Below are 23,864 nucleotides of genomic sequence, written 5' to 3'. Positions count from 1 at the left end.
TTAATAGTCAGCACCTGTAATTCACTCTGCCTCCTTACTTGAGTGGAGGGAGATGTATCTTGTTATCTGCTTTCTTGAAGCAGTATTGGTCATGACCTTTAAAATTGAAGTTAGCCTTTTATTGCTATTTTCATTTATATTTTTAGTCATTTTGCATGTTCTCCTGTATCTGCTTGCTTCTCTTTTTTTCAATTTGTGCAAATCTTAACATATTTCTCTGAAGTCTTGATGTTCATAATTTATTATTATATAGTATTACATCCCATTTTTACACAGTTATCCCTTCCATGTCTGAGGGTGGGGGAGAATGTTAGGGACATGGCACCACAATTTGGAAAATCTGAGTAAGATTTTTTTGTCCCTTCATACCAGAGAAGAAGCCTGGATTATTAAATTATTAAAAGATAAACTATGCTGATAATTCTATAGCACTCTACATATATTTTATGCATTATTGAATTTCAAAACTTTTTCTGTGTCATCTTCTGACCTTTGCATGTTTTCTGTGGCTTCCGCAAAACTCCCTAAAAATTCTAATTTAATTTCTTATACTGACCTGTTATATTGAAACCATGAAAGGTAAAGTTGCTACGTGGAAGGGCTAACTGAACTATATTTGTTCAGCCATTCCCCAGTCAATGAATGCTCACTCTTTACAGTTTTTTTGCTACCACACCCCCAAAAATGTTGCTATTCTGTCTTTGATCTTCTTGAGGCACAACACTAAATTTTCCTCGAAGCCAGACCTTCGTGACAGTTTTGACTTCTCTCACCTTCCTGGTGGTTCTTTTTTGTATCCTCTGATAGATCAGTGACCCTTCTAAATTATGGAACTCGTAAAAGAAAGCAGTAGTCCCAGATGTGAACTGACCTAGTATTTAGAATTGTAGGCTTTTAAAAGGGAGAGAAGTTAAAAAGTCTTATAATTAACTGCCTTAGACTCTGCCATACTTAAGTCATTCATTTGAGATAGGTAAGATTTTACTTTATTTTTCAAAAATCTCCAAAGATCTAATTTTAGGGTAGTTTTCCTTTTTGCTCACTTGATTCCTTCATATTACAATATAAGCTAGTTTCTTTCTAGAATGTTTGATTTACTTTTCAAAGGAAAATGACAGATGACTTCCTTCAAATTATGATTGAATAACTTCTAATTGTTTTTTTTAAGTTACTTGGCGATTGTATTCATACACTACTTTGTTATTATACGTGATTAAAAAAATCAGGAATCCAAAATTTCTTAAGATTAAAAAAATGTTATTATGAGTACTTATTGTTTCATTTGCCAAAATTTATAGTGTGTGCTTAATGAGTTTTACCATAGGAGTCTTCAGTGATTATATGAACAAAAGGCATGTGATCTCAGCTGGGGCAAAGGGCTCTAAATTTAGAAACATGTTTTTTAAATGTGTGGTTTACACAAAATAGTCCCAGATAAATAAGCTGTGCTATGGACTGGTAGATAAGGGTTTTAAATGTTTCTTAATAGAATTGAAAACCTTTGCTTGCTGAATTGAAAAATATTTAGGTGGGCACAGCTCTTTGCAAGTCACTAAAGAAATACTGATAGATTTATCTCTAAGTCATTTTGGCAAAATTGAACTTTTATCAAGAGACTGAAAAAACAAGTCGTGTTACTTTTGTTGTTTGAAAATTTTGCAAGGGCAGTTTTATTTTTATTTTTTTATGTCAAATATGCAGGTTTTTCTCCATTAGCATACATATATAAAGGAACGTGTTAGTAGGAATTTATTCTGAATTTTAGAGGACTTGGGATTTCTGGCTTCTATTTTCAGATGTTCCATTAAATTTGCTTGTTTAACTTACTTTCTTATTGGGTTTTGGTTCCTGCCCAGGGACTACTTATTGGGTAAAATAATATGGGATGCCTGGGTGAAAGGTGATATGTGTGGCAAGAATCCAATTTTCTGCCCAAACAAGATCTGGTGCCTATTTTCTACCTGGCCAGTGTGGCTGACCAGGGTACTGAGAAAATCTAACAGCGTCAGGCAAACCAGATTGAAGGGGTGGCCGAGGGTATAGCCAGAATGAAACTTTTCACATGGGGAAACTGTTAAACCATGTTCTCTTAGCTTATGCTGGATTGTTGTGGCATTTTTCAGTATGTCTTTATCTAGGTGTTCTTGAATCTTTTAGTCCTTCATTGTTTTTGTTTGTTTGTTATTTATAAACAGTTTTTGAATCTCTTAACTGTTTGGTTTATCTCTCTTGATGTTCTTAAAACCTTGTGCTGTTCATATTTCTGCTTTTATTTCAGTGTTTATTAATATTTTGTTCCAGCAGATCTAAAGTAATTCAGAGAGTGAGTGAGGTATTGAGACAGAGTAGGGTTAGAAAAGCCTTCAGCAAGAATTAGAATCTTGGGCATTCATTCTTTTTCAAGGAAGATGTAATTGACCATAGAGAAGTTTCATGGATGAGAAGCTAAAATTATTGTAGACATAAGTAGATGCCCACATACATATTAAATAAAAAACAACATAAAAATATAGGACTCATTGGTCCTATAATATAAAAATGTTATCAAAGTCTTTAAGACCATGAAATGAGTGGGGCATCCCTTAATACTCAAACTTTAGGACAAATCAGAGGCATTTCTTTCCAGGAACTAATCAGGCCAGAATATAGGAATAGATGCAAAATAAATTTAGGTAAATTCACAGATGATAGCTCCATTACCAATAAAAAAAGATGATTTGAGGTTGAAAGGGGTATCTTCCATTTCACAAAATATCAGCTGGTGTCACTTGTCAGCAAGATGGTAGGGGGACTGAATGAACTGTAGGTCTGTCTTAGTATGACACTATGACTTTTAATTTAAGCTCTGGAGAAGGGAACATCAATCAACTGAGACTTTGCCTGGCTAAGCCTAAAATGAAGATTTTCTCAGACAGCCATGGTCATATCAGCCAAATTGTGACTATGAGGCAAAAGTGTACTTGGACAGAGAATTGGTTCCTGGCCTTAATATGTTTATTGATTAATTTTGTATAATAAAAGATCTTGTAATAAGTCCCAGAGATGTAGATTCCCCCCAAGAGAGTATCTGTGATTAAATATTACCCTGTATAATCAATCAAGCATTTATACATGTTTGCTATGTGCCAAGTACTTGATAGTCTTGGATTACTTGACTTTCCAAAGCACTTTCTGTGAATTTTTTCTTTTGGTCATTTTCACAGTCTTGGGTCATACTCACAGTGTTGTGAGGTTAGCAGGGCAGGCATTCTTTTTCTTCTTTTCCAAATGGGTAATTTGAGGCCAGGGGGAATTAAATGACTTGCTAAAATCACACATTAAAGAATAGCAGAAGTCACTAACTCCAGGGCCTTGACCCCAAATCCTTTGCTTTTTCTCCTTCTCCTTTCTCCTCTTTCAAAGGTGACAATAGAATGTAAGCTTCTTGAGGTTAGGTGACTGTTTCATTTTTGTTTTTACATCTCATACCTATCACAGTGCTCAGTAAGTGCTTGATTGATTGAGTAATAAATTAACTAATTGGAGCCACATTCTCTAGAAGGTATAAGGTTCCAAGAAATGGACTTTGCAGGAAAGTGATTTAACTTCCCTGCACTTCAGTTTCCTCATTTTCCTTGAATACTAGAGAACATCTTGCATTCTCAGGTCCAAACTTATGTTTCCCAAATGAATTTACCTGCATCTTCTAGAGGACCAGGCACATCATTTTCCTGTAGCCATTTTTACCTTATTCATTATTTCTTTAAAGATCAGCTTGTAATTGAATCTATACAAATCTCTTGTGTGTTTTGATAGGTCAGTCTCCAAATATTTTATGAATTTTGTAGTTTTTGAAATAGGATTTCTCTATTACTGCTTCTTGTGTTTTGTTATCCTTACACAGAGATGCTGTTAATTTTTTTGAGGATGTATTTTGTAGCTAGCAACTTTGATGATGGTATTTTAATTAGTATCTGATTCCCTGGTCCTTTCCAAGTAAATCATAATATCATCAGCAAATAGAGTTAGTTTTATCCTTGTCTTTACTTGTCTTTGTTCCTTTAATTTCTTTCTCTTACATTATTGTTGCTACCATTTCTAGAACTTGATATATCAAATACAAGTGGGGAAAGTGAGCATCCTTGCTTTAATCTCACATTTATTGGAAAAGATTCTAGTGTATTCCCATTGCATATGATGCATGCTTTTGGTTTTAGATAGATGCTTTTTATGAATTAAAAAAGGTCTCTTTACCTATGTTATATAGGCAATAGAACTCAATAATCCAGGATTTGATAAAGTAGAAAACATGTTACTTTGGAAAAAAACCTCATTATAAAAATTGCTAGAAAAACTAGAAAGCAGAAAGGCAGAAATTTTTTTTAATGCTAAACAGCATAAAAGAATGTTATACTTTGTCAAAGGCTTTTTCTGTATCTATTGACTATCATGTGATTATTTAATATAATTTAATTTTTAATATAATTAATTGTTGATTATTTTCTTAATGTTAAACCTTTTTGCATCCCTACTATATGTCATATGTGGTCATAATGAATGATTTCTTGGATAAATCTCTTAAATTCTGACAGGATTTTATTTAAAAATTTTTAGTTGATATTCATTAATGATATTGGACTATAGTTTTCTTTCTGTGTTTTATCTTTCCCTGGCTTAGGTATGAGATATTTTATGAGATGTTCATCGCATAAAAGGATTCTGGTATAATGCCTAGTTTCTCAGTTTTTGAGGATAATTTATAGAGTGTGTGTAATTCTAATTGTTCTTTAAAAGTTTGATAGAATTTTCTTGTAAATTCATCAAGACCAGGAATTTTTTTCTTTGGTAGTTCTCTTACAACTAGCTCTGTTTTATTTTCTGAGATCCAATTTACTGAAAGTTTGGCTATTGCAGGTTTTTAAAGGCACTTTTCTATATTTGTGTGTGTGTGTTCTCAGTTTTGTTAGTATAGCACTGTATGTAATATTATATTCTGATTCTGGTTTTGTTTTATTTTACCTTGATCATTTGTTATTTTATCGATTTTATTTTTCTCCTCTTAATCAAGTTAGCTAAAGTTTTATCAATTTTATTAATCTTTCCAAAGAACTGGGTTTTAGTTTTGTTTTTTAAAAAGTTTTTTGAAATTTTATAATCAATTTATTTCCTCTCTATTAATATTTCCTCTTTTGTGCTTACTTTAGGTTTATTTGTTGCATTTCTAATTTTTTAAAAAGCATTTTTAGTTGATTAATTTTCACTTTTCTATTTTGTTAATGTATGTTTATAATTTTTTCACATAATTATTCACCCAACTGCTTTAGCTATATACCAGAATTTTTGTTATGTTGTTTTATCATCATTTTCTTTTATATAATTATTAATCATTTCTATGATTTGATTTGTTCCTAGACTCACTCATTATTTAGGATTTCATTGTTAATTTTCCATTTGGGTTTGTAGCTTTTGTTTATGAAGAAACTATTTTTATTGCATTATGGTCAGAAAAGGAAGCACTATTCCTGACTTTTTACATTTTCTTTTGCAATATTTCTTTGCTTGAATACACGGTCAGTTTTTATAAAAGTTCTGTGTGTTTCTGAGAAATATGTATATTCTTTTGCTGGCACATCTAGAAGATGCCATAAATCTGTTAACTCTAGTTTCTCCAGCAATTAGTTCAATCCCATAGGGTCCCTTTTGTTCGTATTTCTGTTAGATTTATCCCAAACTGAGAGAAAGATATTGAAGTTTCTTGTCACTATTGTGTTACTTCCTCTGTCTTCTTGAAGCTGAGATAATGTTTCCTTTTTATGAATGTGAATACTAAGGCATTTGGAACATATAAGCTTATTACTGATAGCCATTTGTTATCTATGGTTCCTTTCAATGTAATATAATTTCCTTGTTTATCCTTTTCATTTTTTGAATGTTTGTTTTTACCTTGTCATAGAGCATGATTGCAACTCCTGCTTTTTTTTTTTTGATTCACTTGATGCATAGTAAATTTTTTTCTATCTCCTCTTTAATTTTGTATATGTCTTTGATTTTTAAATGTCTTTCTTATAAGCAACAGATTGTAGCATTTTGTTTTTTTATCCAATCTGTTGCTCTTTTTCAGTTTATTGTATTGTTTAATACTTTTACATTTAAAGTTATGAGAGTTGTTATATTTTCCTACACCTATCTCTAATATTGTTTATTTTCAAGTTATGATTCCCCCCCCTGCTGTAAACACAGTAGTGTGTTCTTTCACTTATTTTACCTTAGTTTTTTCTAAGGTGTTACTGTACCCCCATTCCCTTCTTCTTATTTGTAACCCCTTTCCCTTTGGAGTTTTATTAGTTCCTTTTTTCCTCCTTTTTTTAATCTACTTGTATAATTCTTCTCTGCTTTTCTTCCCTTTCAGTCAACTAGATTTCCCCTTTCTTCTTACCTTCAACTGGTCCTCTGTGTTAGTTTTTAAAATTTTATTTTTGCATCAATTTCCAGTAAAGATTTCTCTTACTCCCTCCCTCAAGTGACTTTAGAGTGGTCAGTACTGGCTCCAATTAGATGCTGTTGTGCTCTTTCCCTACGTTTAGTGATGTGTTGCACAGTCTCCCCTTGCCACTGTCCTCACACACACAGCATCTTATTCTTATCCTCTCTCTCTGTCTCTGTCTCTCTTTCTCTTTCTCTCTACCTGTTCCCTTTTCTCTCTCCTTTCCCCCCCCCAGTTTTCTGCCCCGCTACCACCAGCTCAGAACTTTGACCCACTGGTTGTCCACTCCAGCACTGGCTGTTCAGAGAATTGCTTCATTAGTGCTATGGGGTTGTCTGCCCCAGCATTAGCAGTTCAGAGCTTTGTAACACTGGTACTATGGGTTTTTAGCCTACAGCAGGCTTTTGCTCCTGAAGGTTTACAGCAGTTCTGTCTGTTGCAACTAGGGCAGTCTGGAGGTGAGATGGCATTGGAAAGAAGAAGAGGGAACGGGGTGTGAAGGTGAGTTTTGTTGCAAGCCTATCAGGTCCTTGAGTCTGCTAGTACAGCCTCTTTCTTAGTATGGGAAGTGGGGAGGGGTGTTCAGTGAGCTCAGGTCAGTGAGGATCAGTTCATGGGTTTTTTTAAACTTTCTCTTGGATTCTGGGTATCCTAGACTATGGAGACAACTCAAGTTGTTTTATCTTTGGCGTATAATTTCTCTTTTGAAGAGATTTGAATGGTCATGGGACTTAGAGAAAATGTCTAGTCCTCCTTATTGCGCTTGTAACTCGGAAATCTATAGGTAATCTTTTAGGAGAATGCATACCTACATTTTTTCAATGTTTGAATCTCCAAAGTTTATTGAGAATTTTTTTCTACAATACTCTTTGAAGGGGGAAATGGGGGAGAGGGAATATACTTACTATGGAGATCAAGTGCCTACTGTTTGTTAGTAGGAAATAAATGCCTACTATGTTCTAGGCACTATGGTAAGTGCTTTACGTATATAATCTTTGGAATATCAAAGGATGGATGTGCTACATGATCTTAGAAATATCATTTTATCTTTGACTGAATTCTACTCCCATTTTTATATCAGTGCTGCACATAGGGTTGGGATCTTTCTGATGTCCTCCATCAGCATTTCCTCACCTTACAATTTGCTAGTCTGGAATGTCTATTTAATTTTCAAGTGAGCAAGATTTTTTCCTTTCCCTTAAAATATGCACGAACGTGCGCACTCCCCCCACCCCTCTCCCCAGCCTCACCTTTGGCTTTTACCCTATGTGATTTCAGCAAAACTCACAAGCTTTGGGGAAGAGTGTGTTGTTTTTTATTGTTTGCTTGGTTTTTTTTTTTTATCAGTTATACAGGGAAGAGTTCTAACTTTGGAAACTTTTTTTCCTCTCTGAAAATGCTGTGCCTCTCATGGTCTTTGAAGGAGTGAAGAACCCCTGAAGCAAGGAAAATGACCCAGATCTATTTGATGGCAGCACTGATACTTTGGGAAAGGGAAAGCATATAGTCATTACTTAAATTAACATTCCTGGAAGCTACATATGTAACTTGAGGATTATGCTGATTTCTCTTGCATGCATTATATGAGTGTGCCCTTGTATTTCCAGCACAGTATCACAGTGATCAGGCTAGAGGGAAGCACATGTCTGAATCCATTTTAATGACTAAAGAAGTCTTGAATCAAAATGTAACCCTGATCTGCTTCAGTGTGAGTGACTGCAATAAACACAGTAATGATCATCTTAAAAATAATGGGGAGGGGGGGTCATATATCTTATTTTCATTGGAACTTTCTTCAGGAATCTAAAAATCCTCTGTGTGTTGTTTGAAAAGAAAATGAACTGTTCTAGGAGATATTTTGCTTTTTCTTCTCTGGAGCAGTTGGCATGTTTTCTGCGCTAATCTTACATGTGCCAAAAATCAGACAGGGTCATGAGCAAATGGCCAGGGCTGCCAAGCCATAAGGATCCTTGGCAGAGGTGGCAGCCAACACTGAAGAACTCCAGTGACTCTTAACTTTTACATGATATGGAGAAACTTTTGTGTTACTCAGGAGAGGGATGAAAGGACCTGCCAAACTGAAGAATTTGAGTTTTCATTAATTGATAAATATATTCATATCAAAGTGAAGTGGAAAATAACCCCAAACTGTATTCCTTTGAAGAAAAGTTATGCTTACACAAAAGACACCACTTTTGAGAAAGGACCACAGAGTTGAAAATCAAACCTATGTTTTATTTTCTGTACTTTGATATAAATTATATTTTCTCCTTCTTAAGTTTCCTGTCAGGCAACTGCAGGGTGTGGGGGGGGAGGGAGCGGGGGGGGGGCAGAAAGGGCATAGTGGATGACTTATTGGGTTAGCAGTCAGTGATATCTGGGTTAAGATCACACCTCTGATATTTCCTAATGGTGACCATGGATGACTGCTTACCCTCTCCTGTACAAAGGGGGTGATAGTACCTGTAAAACTTACCTAATGGTAGGGGTTTGTGGTAGTCTGATGAGGTCTTTGGACCTTTTCTCAGAATATTTTTTAATGCATAATATAAAATAATTCTTCAATAAACATTAAGTGTCTGCTATGTTCCAGCACTGTGCTAAACACTGGATAGAACTACAAAAGAAATCAATTATATTGAATACAGTGATCTATCTAGTTATATGATATTTTATACATATATACACATATATATAGTATGTATATGTGTTTGCATGGGTATGTGTATATGTATACATACATACACACATATATGAAATATCATGGACTCCAGTTTAAGAACTGTTTCCTTATAGGGGTTGTGTAAAGCTCAAATAGATTATGTGTGTGCATGTATATTTATGTGTATATCTGTGTGGGTGTATGCACATTTCTTTCTATGCATTTGTCTATGGATGTATGTATGTATGTATCTGTCTCTTACTCTGCAAACTTTAGAGTCTTTGAGGGCTAGGACCGGGATGTATAGCAGTAACAAGCTTGGGATGTTGGTGTTAGAGGAAAGTAGCCAGTAGCCATGTCAGGACAGGTTTTACACTGCAGAGCTTTGGAGCTGTGGTTTTTGGAGTGAGGTGAATGCAGGAAATGAGATTCAGGCTGTACGAAATGGAATTTAACATTTGTTTCTCACTTGACACAGTTGTTAGCCTCATTACACAGATACACAGACACACACATATTTTTGTTAAAGTTCTTATGTCAAGAAAAATAGTCATCCGTTTGTCTAGTTTACCCCCTTTCAGCTCCACTGTCTTGGTGTTCTAGAAAGGGAGCAGACTGAAAATTGGGCATTGCTAGCATATGGCTGCTGGAGAGTGAAAGATAAGAGATATTTACAACTAGAGAGCTTTACAGAGAGCAAGCAGTCCTTTTGCATCTTAGGAAATGGTTATAGTCTGAGTTAGATGTGGGGATCCAGAACCATGCATGATAGTACTTCGTTGAAAATGAAATAGTCAGGTCATTTGCAGTTTTTGATATATCAATTTCTCTATTATGAAAAGAAAAATCTTGAATCTAACTTGTTTTCCTTTTGTAAGAGAAAATGTCTAAGATGGGTTCTTAAAATTTTGTGTGTGTTCATGGACCCCTTTGGCAGCCTGAAGAAGCCTATGGACTCCTTCTTGGAATAATGTTTTTAAAGGCATAAAATAAAATATATAGGATTACCAAGGAAACCAGTTATCAGAGAAAACAATCACTGAAAGATTACAATATCATAGCAAAGGATATGATTATATAATTGTAACATAGTTATAAAAGTTACGATTATAAAAACTTTTTTTTTTTGAAAGTTTACAAACCCTAGGTTAAGAATCTTTGTGACTTGGGGCGGCCAGGTAGCACAGTGAGTAAGAGCACCAGCCCCAGTGTTAGGATGACCTGGGGATCAAATCCAGGCTCAGACACTTAGCACCCACCCAGAAACACCTGGCCGTGTAACCTTGAGCAAATTACTTAACCCCAATTGCTTAGGGGCGGCCAGGTGTCTCAGTGAGTAAGAGCCCCGGCTCCAGAGTCAGGATGACCTGGGGATCAAATCTGAGCTCAGATACTTAAGCACCATACCCAGAAATAACTGGCTGTATAACCTTGAGCAAGTTACTTAACCCCAATAGCTTTAAAAAAAAAAAAAGAATCTTTGTGACTTGGGGCAGCCAGGTGGCTCAGCGAGTAAGAGCACTGGCTCCAGTGTCGGGATGACCTGGGGATCAAATCTGGGCTCAGATACTCAGCACCACACCCAGAAATAACTGGCCGTGTAACCTTGAGCAAGTTACTTAACCCCGATTGCTTTAAAAAAAAAAAAAAAGAATCTTTGTGACTCTAGGAAGAGTAGGTATTAAGTTCACTTCTTTCAGAAATGCACAAATTACACATCATTTGCCCAGTATTGTAAATTTTTCAGATTACTGGAATTAGATTTGTTATATATATATAATATATACATATATGTACATAATGTGCTGGAATTAGGCTTGAAATTGTTCGTTAATTCAACCATTTTGAAGCATATTTTTCTAGAGTATGCTTTATAAAATTATTTGTCTTCTTGACAAATGAATTATCTTCCAAGAGTTCATTCATTTTTTCTTAATTGATGAAAATGTGGGACAATTTCTCTCCTAGAAATGACAATTATTAGATTACATTCCTTAAGAACACACAAAAGTCTGTTTAACTAGTAATGTTCTTAAGAAAATGCCAAGTTCAGTATACTTTCCTCTATGCTATCTCTCAACCTCCATACTTAATAGTATTACTATGGGGAAATGCATTGACCATTCTAATTCAGGCTAGGAACTCGTTTTCTCTCAAACTTACTCCTCCTCATGCTCCAGCTATGAGCCACTGATAATGTCTGGCCTCTCTGGTGTAGAATAATAGGGATCTTAGTACAATGTGCATTGGAAAGGGATCCTGAGGTGTCATAGATGTCTGCTAGAGGAAGAAGGGATGCTTCACTTGTTTCTCTTGGACCACAGTAGTGTTCTACTTTTCAGATGGAAACATTCTATCACAGGAGCTGTGGCCAGAGCTCTGACTCCAGATAGTTCTGGGGCTAGTGTAGAGTACCCAGGCACTCTGGAGTTCTTGGTGGCTACCACCACATCACCTAACAAAAGAATTTGGGGGGACAGTGTATAAAATGTACATAGATTGATTCAGATTTTTTTCATGCAAGAAAAGTAATGATGAGGCTTGCTGCAATAGTATTTTTTATAGTCTTTAATATTTTGGTAGGAACGCTCATGTTAAAATTTAGCAAGCCATGTACTTCTTGGGGGTGTTGAGTTCCTTGGTGTTTTTTTGGATGTAGTTTCATCAACTAATACCCTTAGGGATGGATGGATTAATGAATGTGTCTGTCTTTTAGCAGGAAATATTGCCAGGATTCTTTTGACAGCTGGTTTGTTTTTACGTTTTTCCCTTTATCTTTTATTATGACATTTGTCTAACCTCCAAGCCCTGTGAAAGAGTTTCTCCCTCCCCTCCCCCCCCTAGCATTTTGAGAAGGGGTGAGTGGTTTCAGGACTCTTATCAAGCAGTTAAGTACATATCTCAAATTTAAAAGAAGAATTTAAGATTTTAAAATTTTTATGTAGTTTAACTTGTTTGTTCTTATTTCTGACTTGGGCAGAGTTCATATGGGGGATGCTGTTGTGATAGTGGAGACATTAAAGTTATAATCATCAGCCTTTTAGTAGCACATTTTTGTACAGTTTTCTCTAAACATTTCACAGTATTTCTACAAAGTAAAGGTTATTTTCCCAGATACAAAATTCAGTGCCACATGGCCATTTTTATTGAGTCTCTTTGGCATGTGATGCTGTTAGACACTAATTTCTACTTTATTGTGGCAGTGAGTAATATTTGCTTCTTTCTTAACATTTAAAAAGAAACTCTTTGCCCAGTGTCTTTTGTGATGGTTGTAAAATGGTCTTTTATCAAGATTTTTGTGTTTTTTTTTTCTTAATTTAATTAAACCAACATTATGTGACCACTGTGTTATGCTAAGATGTTGACCATACAGAACCACTACCACTCCCTCCAGAAAATAAAACTATCCCATTTCTCAAGGAGCTTATTAAGAGTTAAATACAAGATAATTTGAGGACCACTTTTGTGGCTATAGACTTAGCTTACATCAGCGAGACCCCCACTGCTGTAGTCACTGGACACCTGACATGGTTAAAGCCTCAGTAAAAGGGGAGAGTCAGCTAATCAGGGAAGGGGCCTGACTGAGAGCTTTGGGTTTTGCCATCTCTTTGGTTTTGTGTCTCTTGTTATTTTACTTCTGGAATGTCCCCGTTCTGTCTCTAGTCTTTTAAATGGATGAACTTTTGACTAAGCAATAAATGCATTTTTCAGCAAGTAGAAAAACTTCTGATAAAGGTTTAAAAATCCTGATTTTCTGCACAGTGAGTTCAGAACACCAGCTTTCCCTCTTCTGACTCAGGCCTTATATCAAAAGTCAGATTTGGAGACAGAAGTTGGGGAGGCCTATTAATTTTTATTGTGTGTTTCTCCTACATGAATTGTGCTTTTAGTCAGTCTATACTAAAGAGAGGAAGGAGGGAAGAAGGGGAAAAAAGAGAGAGAGAAGAGAAGACAAGACAAGAGACAGAGGGAAGAAGAGAGAGAGACAAACACAGGGAGACAGAGAAAGGGAGGGAGGGGGAAAGGGAGAAGATACATAGAAGCAGAAAGACACAGAGGGACGGAGGGAAGAGAGAGCGATAGAGGAGAGACATGAGGGGAGGCAGGGAGAGAGAGAGAATGAGAATGTTTTGCTTTCCCTTTTCCTTTCCCTGCTGCTCCATCATTCCAGGGACCAGCTCTGCTTTGAAAAAAATCAAAGATCTCAGTTTAGTTTGTAGGGACTTTAACCCTAGGATCGTCGGTAAACATGTCCCAATTCCACATTTAGGATGATGATGAGGATAACAAAACTGGCATTTAAGTTGTGTTTGCAGAGTGCTTTAGATACACTGTCAGGGGTAGAAAACGTGTGGCCTTCTAGGTCCTTGGCTGTGGCCTTTTGACTGAGTCCAAGGTTAACAGAACAAATCTGTTTAGTAACGGAGTTTGTTCCGTGAAATTTAGATTCGGTCAAAGGGCTGCACTTGAGGACCTAGAAGGTCACATGTGGCCTTGAGGCCTCAGGTTCCCCAACCATCCTAACAACTGCCTTGCAAGGTAGGATCTATTCCTTATCCCCATTTTATAGATGAGGAAACTGAGACAGAGAGATTTATCCACAGTCACATAGTTAGGGTACGTCTGAAACAGGATTAGAACTGGTCTAGCACTCTATCCAGGTTCAGATACCCCCTTCCTCCTGCCTCATTCCTCTATACTTGCTTCAACCTCCAAAAAAAATTTATGTGGCCCCGTGAAAGAAAATAGAATAATGTTACAGGGTATGCAGTGACATGATCTTGAAAAGACTGTAAATTGAAACATTTACGATGCACTAAGAGGCACTTGCTGTTTAAAAGAATTCTATCCTAAATCATTTGGTCAAGCAAAGGATCATTTCATAGAGGGTCACTCTTTATTTGGGGTGTTGGTGCCTTCTACAGATAACTATTTAGGCACCATGAGGGTACTGAGGTTAATAATATATAAGATTCTGTCTTACATAGTATAATGGAATCCTGATGAGTCTGGTATCTGGGATCCTGAAGCAGTCCAGTACATTCAGTCAATTATACCTAGATGGAGAATCATACAGATATTTTAGAACTGGGAAGGAGGGACCCTTAGAGGTCAGTTTAGGGGAAGGGAATCTTCCAAAGTGAATAACTTTTGAAGATCCTGATTTTTGGACCAAATTAGTGGGTCTTGTTAGTCAGAAAGGTCAGTCTGGTTGGGAATTCTGTTAGAAAATTTCTAAAATTCATATTGATTTCATCATTGCTTTTGCCTAATTTCTGTTTGTTTGTTTTTTTAAACAAATCTGTGTAAGAGGCAAGAAAATTTTAAAATCTTCAGAAGTAATAACATTGAAGTAATACAAAGCAAAGTAGTATGGGTGATTTTTGCGGTGGGGAGAGGGCATGGAAAGAGTTGTTGTTTACTTCTGTTTTTGTTTCGTGTTTTGGGAAATGAATGTGGAACAAAATTGGAAAACATGCAGTTTAAAATTTTTTGCTTCTGTAATTCCAAAGCAGGGCAGCTAGGTGTTGCAGTGCATAGAGTGCCAGGCCTGGAGTCAGGAAGATTCATCTTCTGGAGTTCAATCAGGCCTCAGACACTTAGCTGTGTGAACCTGGGCGAGTCACTTAACCCTGTTTGCCTCAATTTCCTCATCTGTAAAATGAGCTGGAGAAGGAAATGGCAAGCTACTCCAGTATCTTTGCCAAGAAAACCCCAAATGGGGTCATGAAGAGTCAGACAACTGAAATGACCAGACAGTAATAAAAACAGCACCAAAGACAGTCTAGGAACACATAACATTTTATGTAACAATATGTCAAAATTTTAACATTTGATACATTTTTGGAATATTTAGAGATGTAAAGTCTGGGAGAGACAACAGAAACCATTTTTCTATCATATCCCTCACCCTATCCATTTTAGTAGCTACAAAATCCAGTATAGTTCTCAGAGAACTTTTTTTTCTTCTGAATTTTTTTGGATTTTTTTTTTCTATGTCAGTTCATCTCTAAATAGAAATAACTAAACTGCTCATGAGGCAGATATCCTTCCTAGATATCGGTTCATTATTTTCACAGACACCCTAAATTGTGCCTTAAAACATGGAAGATAGATGAAAACCACTCTAATTTTGTTCATTGTACGTACTTTGGCAGCCTTGTAATTGAGAAGCATTTCTTTTTCAAAGAGTCTTTTTTTTTTTTTTTTTTTGCTTTTTGGAGGACAATTGGCGTTAAGTGACTTGCCCCCAAGGTCACACGGCTAGTAAGTATTAAGTGTCTGAAGCCAGATTTGAACTCAGGTTCTCCTGACTTCAGGGCCGGTGCTCTATTCACTGTACCACCCAGCTGCTGTGAGTAGTCTGTGTTTCACAGATTGACTCATTCTATACCCTGTGGAGCTGTCTTTAACCATGATCTAGCAAAGTGACAAAGTAGATAGAGTGCCAGGCCTGGAATCAGAAAGCCTCATCTTTCTGAGTTCAAATCTGGCCTCAGACACCTTCTAGCTGTGTGACCCTGGGCAAGTTTCTTAACCCTGTTTGCCTCAGTTTCCTCATCTGTAAAGTGAGCTGGAGGAGGAAATGGCCAACCATCCCAATATCTTTGTCAAGAAAACCCCAAATGGGCTCACAGAGTCAGACAACTGAAAAACTAATGAACCACAATGGAATTGTCCGTATAGTTTCAGAGTAACGTTACAGGCTAGAGGTTTTTTTTTAAATCTGTCCCATACACTGCTGATAGGATACACACTAATCTGTTCATAACATGCTCCCCTTTTTCAAAAATCCTTCAATGTCTCTTCCGGTATAGTCTAAACTTTTTACTAATCCCTTTAATCTGGAAACAAGCTGATTTTCCAGCCTTCCCTTGTGTGTATCGTTATGTTCCAACCAGGCTTGAAGAGTTGGAGCAGGTACAGACTGGAGTCACAGGATGTCTGACTTCTAGGCCCATTAGTTCCTTTAGAGCAGGAGCTATATCTGATCCATCCATTAAGGTGGCATCTCCTTAAGGACAGAGATTGTTTCATTTTCATTTTTTGTATACTTATCTTGTATGTAGTCTGTACTTAATAAATGCTTCTGAATTAAATTTAACCCTTCTCTTACCCCCAGTAGTTGGACAGAGCATCAGGGAGGGCCTGGAGGCAGGGAGACCTCAGTTCAAATCCAACCTCCGACACTTATTAGCGGTGCTTAGTAAGTACTTCCTAGTGAGCCTGTTTGCCTCAGTTTCTTCATCTGTAAAATGAACTGGAAAAGGAAATAGCAAACCACTCCAGTATCTTTACTAAGAAAACTCCAAAAGGCGTAACAAAGAATTGGAAACAAAATGATTAAATGGAGACATTACCCCCAGCACCCAATGGAGCACTTCACACATAGTTTGTTGCTGTTGTTCAGGAAGTTAGGTAAGGTGTGTGAAATGGGCAACATAAAATGGTTCTCTTAAGTTTACAAGTTCATTATTCCTTTTCAGAATCTGTTACTGATCTTCCAGGAAAGACTGAGAATGGTCCTGTGTTTACAAGACTTCGTAACCCATGTACAGGCAAGTCATCTTGTGTGTTGGTGTTGGGCTAATTTTCCATGATGTAAATGATCATCTGAGTTTTGGTTTTGCTCTTTGTTTTCTTTCCCCCAAAGAAAGATGTAGGTGTTTGTGTACGTGCACAACTTCATTTCTTCCTTTCTGAGAATAACCTTTAAAATTAAGATGGTAACACCAGTGTGAAAGAAACATGCCAGAGATTTTCCTGGTCACGCCAACTAGTTCACTCAGTGTAAACAATTCTGATTTCTTATAATTTTAATCAGTGAAACTGTTCTTTCATCAGAAATATTGGCAGCACAAAAAAGTAACAAGTTTGACTTCTTTTAAATGCATTAATTTTCTTTGGAATCCTTAGGCCAACTTTTCTTAGGGTAGTATCCAAAGTTAGTCTTCATTCATATTCATCTTATGCTATAAAAGTAAAATAAACAATCAGAGGGAAAAGAGAGGGTTTCACTTGACATGCCAGGTTTTTCAGTATTTTCATTTTTAGCTCTCGTTTTCATATTTTATTCAGTCCAAAGAATAGTATCTTTTTTCTTGTCAGTAGATGATGATCTACCTTGGATTAAAAACATATTGTAGGGGTAGAGAGAGAAATGTACTCTATTGGAGGAAATTTCATTATAATTGCAAATCCAGTGCACTTTCTGTATTATTAGTATCCCAAATAGTCTTAAAATTTTATAGGCATATTATAATATGTGTAGTAAAATTACACTAATATAATCTCAAGTGATTTATCAGAAAAAATATGAATGAGAATGGTGTTTTATGAAATTCATTTTCTATGTGTTATTGTTCTTCTGTTAAGTTATGTACGTTTTTTATGACAATAAGTCAGAAGCAGCAGATGCTTTCTCTATTTCTCAAAATAGCTTTTAGTTAGAAAGGTAGCCAGTAATTCTGTGAAGCAACAAGAAAGGGGGAAATGGTGGCCTTTTTAGGTAAGGGCATATGCTTCAGAATTCTGAATTCACAGGTCCTACTCTTAGAATTGAATAAGTGATTGGTCAGACAAATTTACCACTTCTCCTGTGGGAGAAATTTTATCATGGGCAATTGAAGTTTCCCCCAAATACATCAAAAGTACAAATAATTGAAAACTAGAGCTTGTAGATAAATAAAAATCTATCAATATTGTCAGTATATTGTTAAAATTTTAGTTTTGCCTGAGATTTACATGGGCAACAGAAGAAAACAATTTTTTTTTGCCCTTTACATATATGGTTCTGAATCAGCTCTTAATCAGAGAAAAAGTGTGTGAATTCACACGTGAAACATACAGCTTGCTGCATACAGTGTCCATTTTTTCTCCTGACCTTTTCCTTTCTTCCAACCCCCTAATTAAAGAAAACCGCAATGCTAAAATTAGCCGAGATGAAGACTAAACCTGCTTGAGGCCTCAGGAAAAAGATCCCTAGGCATCTGCCTTTTAATGCACAGGTCCTATCCATAGGGTCTACAGGCTTTGTCTATGTTTGAGCCTAGCTACAAGCTGTATCTGAGGCCTGTGACCCGTGTTTCAGCTGTACCTCATCAGGCCCTCACATTACTCTCTCATTTAGATTAGAAATGGAATTTCCCTCCTGATCCGATGTAGGTTTGAATCAAAGGCCTTGTAGCAGTTAAGATAAATTATTCACACTTTTTATTTATTGGTTGAAGTTCAGTGGGGATTACAGAGCTGGAAAACAAGCATCTGTATATAATAGCTATAAGCTTTCTTTGGAGTTACAGTTTATAGAGAAAGTATCTATGTATGTTGACGTACATATTAGGAATTCCTCAGAACCATTGGGGCAGTCTTGATTTTTGTGAAAACTTACAAATACAAAACAGATTTCTTTTAACAGGGGAAGCAGCCCTTTACTTGTTCGATACCAATGTGCAACAGCTGTTTGAAGTAAAAGCTTTTCATGAAGAGTACCATTCTTGGTTTATAGGTCAAACAGTTCAACATGGTGAGTTATATGGTGCATGCCTCCCCTCCACCCTAAGAATCTAAGGTTACCTTATTTCTTCATTTGAATGTGTAGCTGTGGAAGAGTCTGGCCAATGCATAGCCTAACTTGTTCATCAGTTAGCTCAATTTATAGGAAAGGGAGACAGAATATTGAACACATTTTGACTAATATCTATGTATCTTAACTGCCTTTTGAAGCTAGAAATTTGCCATCAGTTGGTCAGAAGTATAGCCTATCTGAGTAGCATGAGGACACACCATTATGTTCATGGAAACATGTTTAGTCTCTCACTTGCAAGAGTATCAATGATTTAGTAACCTTTCCTTTAGAACATGTATATAAGAAATACTAAGCAATTCTTGGGGGTGGGATGTGGGGTGAGGAAGGATTAAAACTCACCTTTACTTAATGTGATGGGTCAGTCTTTTTCAACTTAAAAAAATTAGTTATTTTTAACAGTCTTTTCTTATTAAATCTTGAGTCCTAAATTCTTTCTTTCCCTTCTACCCACTGTGAAGGCAAGCAAAATGATATAAATTATACACGTGAAATCATGCAAAACATATTTCCCATATTAGCCATATCACAAAAAAAAGTGGGAGAGAGAAAATTACATAATTTATATGCAGAATGCATTAGTTCTCTCTGGAACTGGATAGCATTTTTTCATCATAAATCCTTTGGAATTATCTTGGATCATTATTGTATTTATCAGAGTAGCCAAGTCTTTCACTGTTGATCATCATTACAACATTGCTGTTTACTGTGCACAATGATCTCCTGGTCCTTCTCATTTCACTTTGCATCTGTTCATATAGATCTTGCCATGTTTTTTTTTGTTTTTTGTTTTTTTTTCTGAAACCAACCCCATCATCATGTCTTATAGCACAGTGGTATTCCATCACATCATACACCGTAGCTTGTTCAGCCATTCCCCAAATGGTGAGCATCCCCTCAGTCTTCAATTCTTTGCCACCACCAAAAGTGGTGTATGTATATATAAAATGTTATATTTTTGTACATATAGTTCTTTTCCTTTTTCTTTGATCTTTTTGGGATACCAAAACCTACTAATGGTGTTGTTGGGTCAAAGACTATGTAGTCCTTTGGGCATAGTTCTAGATAGTTTTCTAAAATGTCTGGACCAGCTCACAAGTCCACCAGCATTTTATTAGTGTACCTATTTTCCCTCATCCCCTCTAGCTTTTGTCATTTCTTTTCTTTTTTTTTCAAATGCTTTATTAACTTCTGATTTACATCATTCATTTCTACAAGATAGCTTTTGTCATTTCTGATAGATGTGAGGTGGAACCTCAGAGTTGTTTTAATTTGCATTTCTCTAATCAGTAGTGATTAGAGCATTTTTTCAACATGGCTATAGATAGCTTTGATTACTTCTTCTGATAACTGCCTGTCCATACTCTTTGACCGGCTCCCCACAAACACTGGTGGGTGCTCCCCTCTACCTTGGAACTTCAACCAGGGCCCTTTCTCCCTTGTGACTGACTACCAATGTTCTTTTTCACCCTGGAACTGTGATCCAGAGTTGTATATGGGCCGTAGAGTTGCCAATCAGTGCCACCAAAAGGTCCCTTGTAATCTGTTTCTGACCAGTTGTTCAACCCCCTTACTGTCTCTGGGCTGAGAGCTCTTGAAGCTGCTGCTGCTGGTACAGCCACCTCCAAGGCTGCTGGTGCTGTTGCTGTGCTCTTGGCTGGCCTCTGCTCGGGTGTCACAGACCTTTCCAGACAACCTCCTGAGTTGTCCCATGTCAGAAAAATGTCTCACTGTGACCTTCTGTTGGCTTTGCCACTAAAACTTTGATTTGAGGATTTATTTTAAAGTTGCTTGGAGGGGAATGTTGGAAGAGTTCAGCCTCTCCTCTGCCTTCTTCATGGGTCAGTCTTTACTAAAAGCCAGACAGTCTTTAATTAGAAAAGGGGAGGGGATAGAGAATGAGGAGAAGAGGCAAAGTAAGCTAAGAAGTAAATTTTGGTGTTTAAGAAGTTAGCATATGTGTCTCTTTGTCTTCTTGCCTGTCTCTTCATTCTTACCAGAGAACGTTTTCTCTGCTCAGCCCTCTGTTCTCCTTGCCTACCTAGAGTACTCCCAAATTACTAGCAAGAAAGACTGGATTTCAGGAGTTATCATGGCCTAATAGGCAGAATACTGGACTGAGAGTTAGCAAAGCCTAGGTTCAAATCCCACCTCAGACGCTTGCTAGCTATGGGACGCTGGGCAAGTAAGTCACCTCTTTGTATCTCTGTTTCATCACTCATGAAATGAGTATCAGACTCAGTGGACTTTAAGTTGCCTTTCTGCGCTGATCTATGATCTTAAGATCTTGACTTCTTTCTAGAGCAAAGGTTCTTAACTGTGTGTGGTGTCACAGACCCCTTTGGCAGAATAATAATATCTCTTTCTTAGAATAATATTTTAAACATATAAAGTGAAATGCTTAGAATTGCGAAGGAAACCAATTATCTTGAAATAAAGATGTACTTTTTTTTCCTTATCTGAGGTTATCAACCCCTAAAATCTATTTATGGACCTTTGGGCCCATTGGTTAAGAAGCCCTATTCTAGAGCCGTGATAAGGGGACATTTGATTGCTGGCAATCCATTGAAGGCCACATCTTTTGTTTTACTAACCCACAATATACTTCAGTAGAAGTTGAGATTCAGAGTTGCATGGAGTCAGTAAAATTCTGGTGGTTTATCCCTGAGCATGAGAGAAGAATTTTGTCTTTGTGAAACAAGCAGAAAAAGCATACTGTGGTGATTGCTGCTTCATGGAATACAGTTCATTCAGTCATACATTCGGGGGTCTACTTCAGACAACAGCTACCTGCGGCTGAATTTTGTTGAAAAGAGACATTGATATCCAGAATGAAACTAAACAGGCTCAAAAAGGAGGAGGTGATCATTTGGAAGGCCAACTAGGTGGTAGGTAGGCAGGATAGAGTGCCAGTCCTAGAGTCAGAAAGACTCATTTTCCTGAGTTCTAATCTGGCCTCAGACGCTTACTAGCTGTGTGACAGTCACTGGGCAAGTCACTTAGCCCTGCTCGCCTCAGTTTCATCATCTGTAAAATGAGCTGGAGAAGGAAGTGGCAAACCACTCCAGAATCTTTGCCAAGAAAACCCCAAATAGGGTTACAAAGAGTTGGACACAACTGAAATGACAATGAGATCATTTGGAGTGCATTAACCATTTTTCAAACCTCTCTCTGTCTCTGTCTGTCTTACTCTTTCTCTTCCTTCCTTTTCTGTTTTGCTTCTTTCCTTTTTTCCTTCTTCTTTTTCTTTCTTTCCCCTGAAGAAATAGCTGTTCTGAGGACTGGCCACCTGGATTTTGTTTTCAGGCTGGAAAACCTGTTCCTAATTTTTGAATATAGTGGATGCCATATGTAAAATAAACTTAGTGCTCCTGATAAGGTTATTTTTATAAGCCGTTTTTCCAGATTTTTTTGAAGAATCAGGCAGTGCCAAAGTATGAAATTCTTTCCTTAAGTTTCTTGCTTACTGTAAAATGGATCCACATACACAGAAACAAATAGCGTGTCCCAGAAGTCTCTGTGCAGTTTAAAATTCATTGAGACTTTTGGGATACCCCATGTGTATGTGTATATATATACTTACAGATTCATACATGCATGTGTATATACAGACAGGTCACATACATAAACACACGTGTATGTATAGATAAATGTATGTGATGTATACATGCATGTGCATATAAACGTGTGGGCACATTGATCCATGTGTGGGGGGGAGTGTCTACATATATTTTTCTTTTTATTAGAAACATCCATGAACTTAAAAAAATATTGTTGCTACATTTCAATACAATTAATTTCCTTTTTAATCCAATGTTTTTTATTTTGTGCCTTTGAAAACATCATTCTGAGAAGGGGTCCATAGGCTTCACCTGCCTGCCAAAGGGGTTCAGGCTACAAAGGCAGTTAAGAACCCCAGATAATTCCATCCTGACACTTTCCCATTGATTTGCTGGTACCAAAGCTTCCACCCATGGAACAGTGGATGAGTTCTGTGTGATTTCATTCTCTTTGCTATAGCGTTTTCATGAGTTTAGGGTGTTTGGGGAAAGATGCAGTCATTACAGGAGAAGTTGCATGCAAGGTTAAGGTATTGGATTTGTCTCTGCTTTGATTGCCTGTCCTTGGAGGGTTCTGTCACTAAAAGAGGCGACTTACAGAAAATGTCCTTGTTTGTTTATGCCCTATATCATAGGTTATTGTGCTTTGGAAATGTCTCTACCATTTTCTTCCATTGTGTTTTTGCTGCCTTGGCAGGTCGGAGTGAAGGTTAACTTTCTTTCTCTGTAGCTAGTAGAAGTAGTAGAAGGCTAACTACTACTTTCTATGTAGCACTTAACCACTGGCTCAACATGAATCTGCCAGTGAAACCATGGTGTTCCACTGTGTGATGCTGCTGTTCTGCTTAGTTTCCCTTACCTTCAGAAGCTCAGTGAATCATAGGTTATGGCCACTTTATGGACCAATCCCCTTGCCTCAGTCTTTCGATATTTGTTTGGTAACATGAGTTCTGCCATTCTGGCCTGGTTTTGTTGGGGGTTTTTTTTTTTGTTTAAATTTTTTTGACCTTGCCTCTGTAGAAAGTGATTTTTTAAGGAAGTAAATGGAAAATTAACAATAAATTTCAATAGGCTTGGCTTTACACACACAGAAGAAACATTTTTTTTTTTGAGGGGGCCCAGACTTTTTGTGCCACATGTTTCATGTTCAGAATCATACAGAGTCACTAGCTTATTTATGAACTGCTGCTTAACATGGAAGACTTTAAGTATATACTTTATTGACTCATTTTCACCTTGAAGATTAAGATACTAGAGTTGGCAATTCAATGTGTTTAATTTCTTTTTTCCCTTTTCAATCTTCAGATGGTCGCCTTTTACTTGTAACACCAATGGACCCTTTGTTTATGATTCTGTACTACCTTATAAAGGCTGAGAAAGAGGTATGTTTCCCAGTTTGGGGCACTGAATGGTTAAGGGAAAGATTACAATGCTCTTTTCTACCCCACCCCCCTCCTCTTTTAATTATTCCAAAATGTAGTTTCCAAAAACTTCAGATTTAATTTCACCATCATAAAAATGTACAGCATGTGCTCTGGGACAAATTCATACCTCAGAGCCCCCAGGGCCTGAGTTTTAATCCAGCCTCAGCCA

At 36.9% G+C, this 23,864-nt stretch overlaps 1 protein-coding gene across 6 annotated transcripts in view; it reads left to right on the top strand.

Annotated features, from left to right (window-relative positions):
* Positions 1 to 23,864, top strand: part of RNASEH2B (ribonuclease H2 subunit B) — a 95,380-nt gene that overhangs the window by 10,914 nt on the left and 60,602 nt on the right. For 5 of the 6 annotated variants that reach the window (XM_069063613.1, XM_069063607.1, XM_069063609.1 and 2 more), the window contains exons 2-4: positions 16,613 to 16,684; positions 18,544 to 18,651; positions 23,577 to 23,653. In XM_069063613.1, coding sequence (XP_068919714.1) covers positions 16,613 to 16,684; positions 18,544 to 18,651; positions 23,577 to 23,653 — 257 coding nt within the window. The remainder of the gene's footprint in view (positions 1 to 16,612; positions 16,685 to 18,543; positions 18,652 to 23,576; positions 23,654 to 23,864) is intronic. The other variant, XM_069063611.1, reaches the window with a different exon arrangement.

Source organism: Petaurus breviceps, unplaced genomic scaffold (genome assembly GCF_028583685.1).
Source record: "Petaurus breviceps papuanus isolate PSGF00001 unplaced genomic scaffold, PetGlider_PUasm1.0 90594, whole genome shotgun sequence".
Taxonomy (NCBI): Eukaryota; Metazoa; Chordata; class Mammalia; order Diprotodontia; family Petauridae; genus Petaurus; species Petaurus breviceps.
Note: the sequence above shows the minus strand (reverse complement) of the source record. Positions and strands in the feature narration are given on the sequence as shown.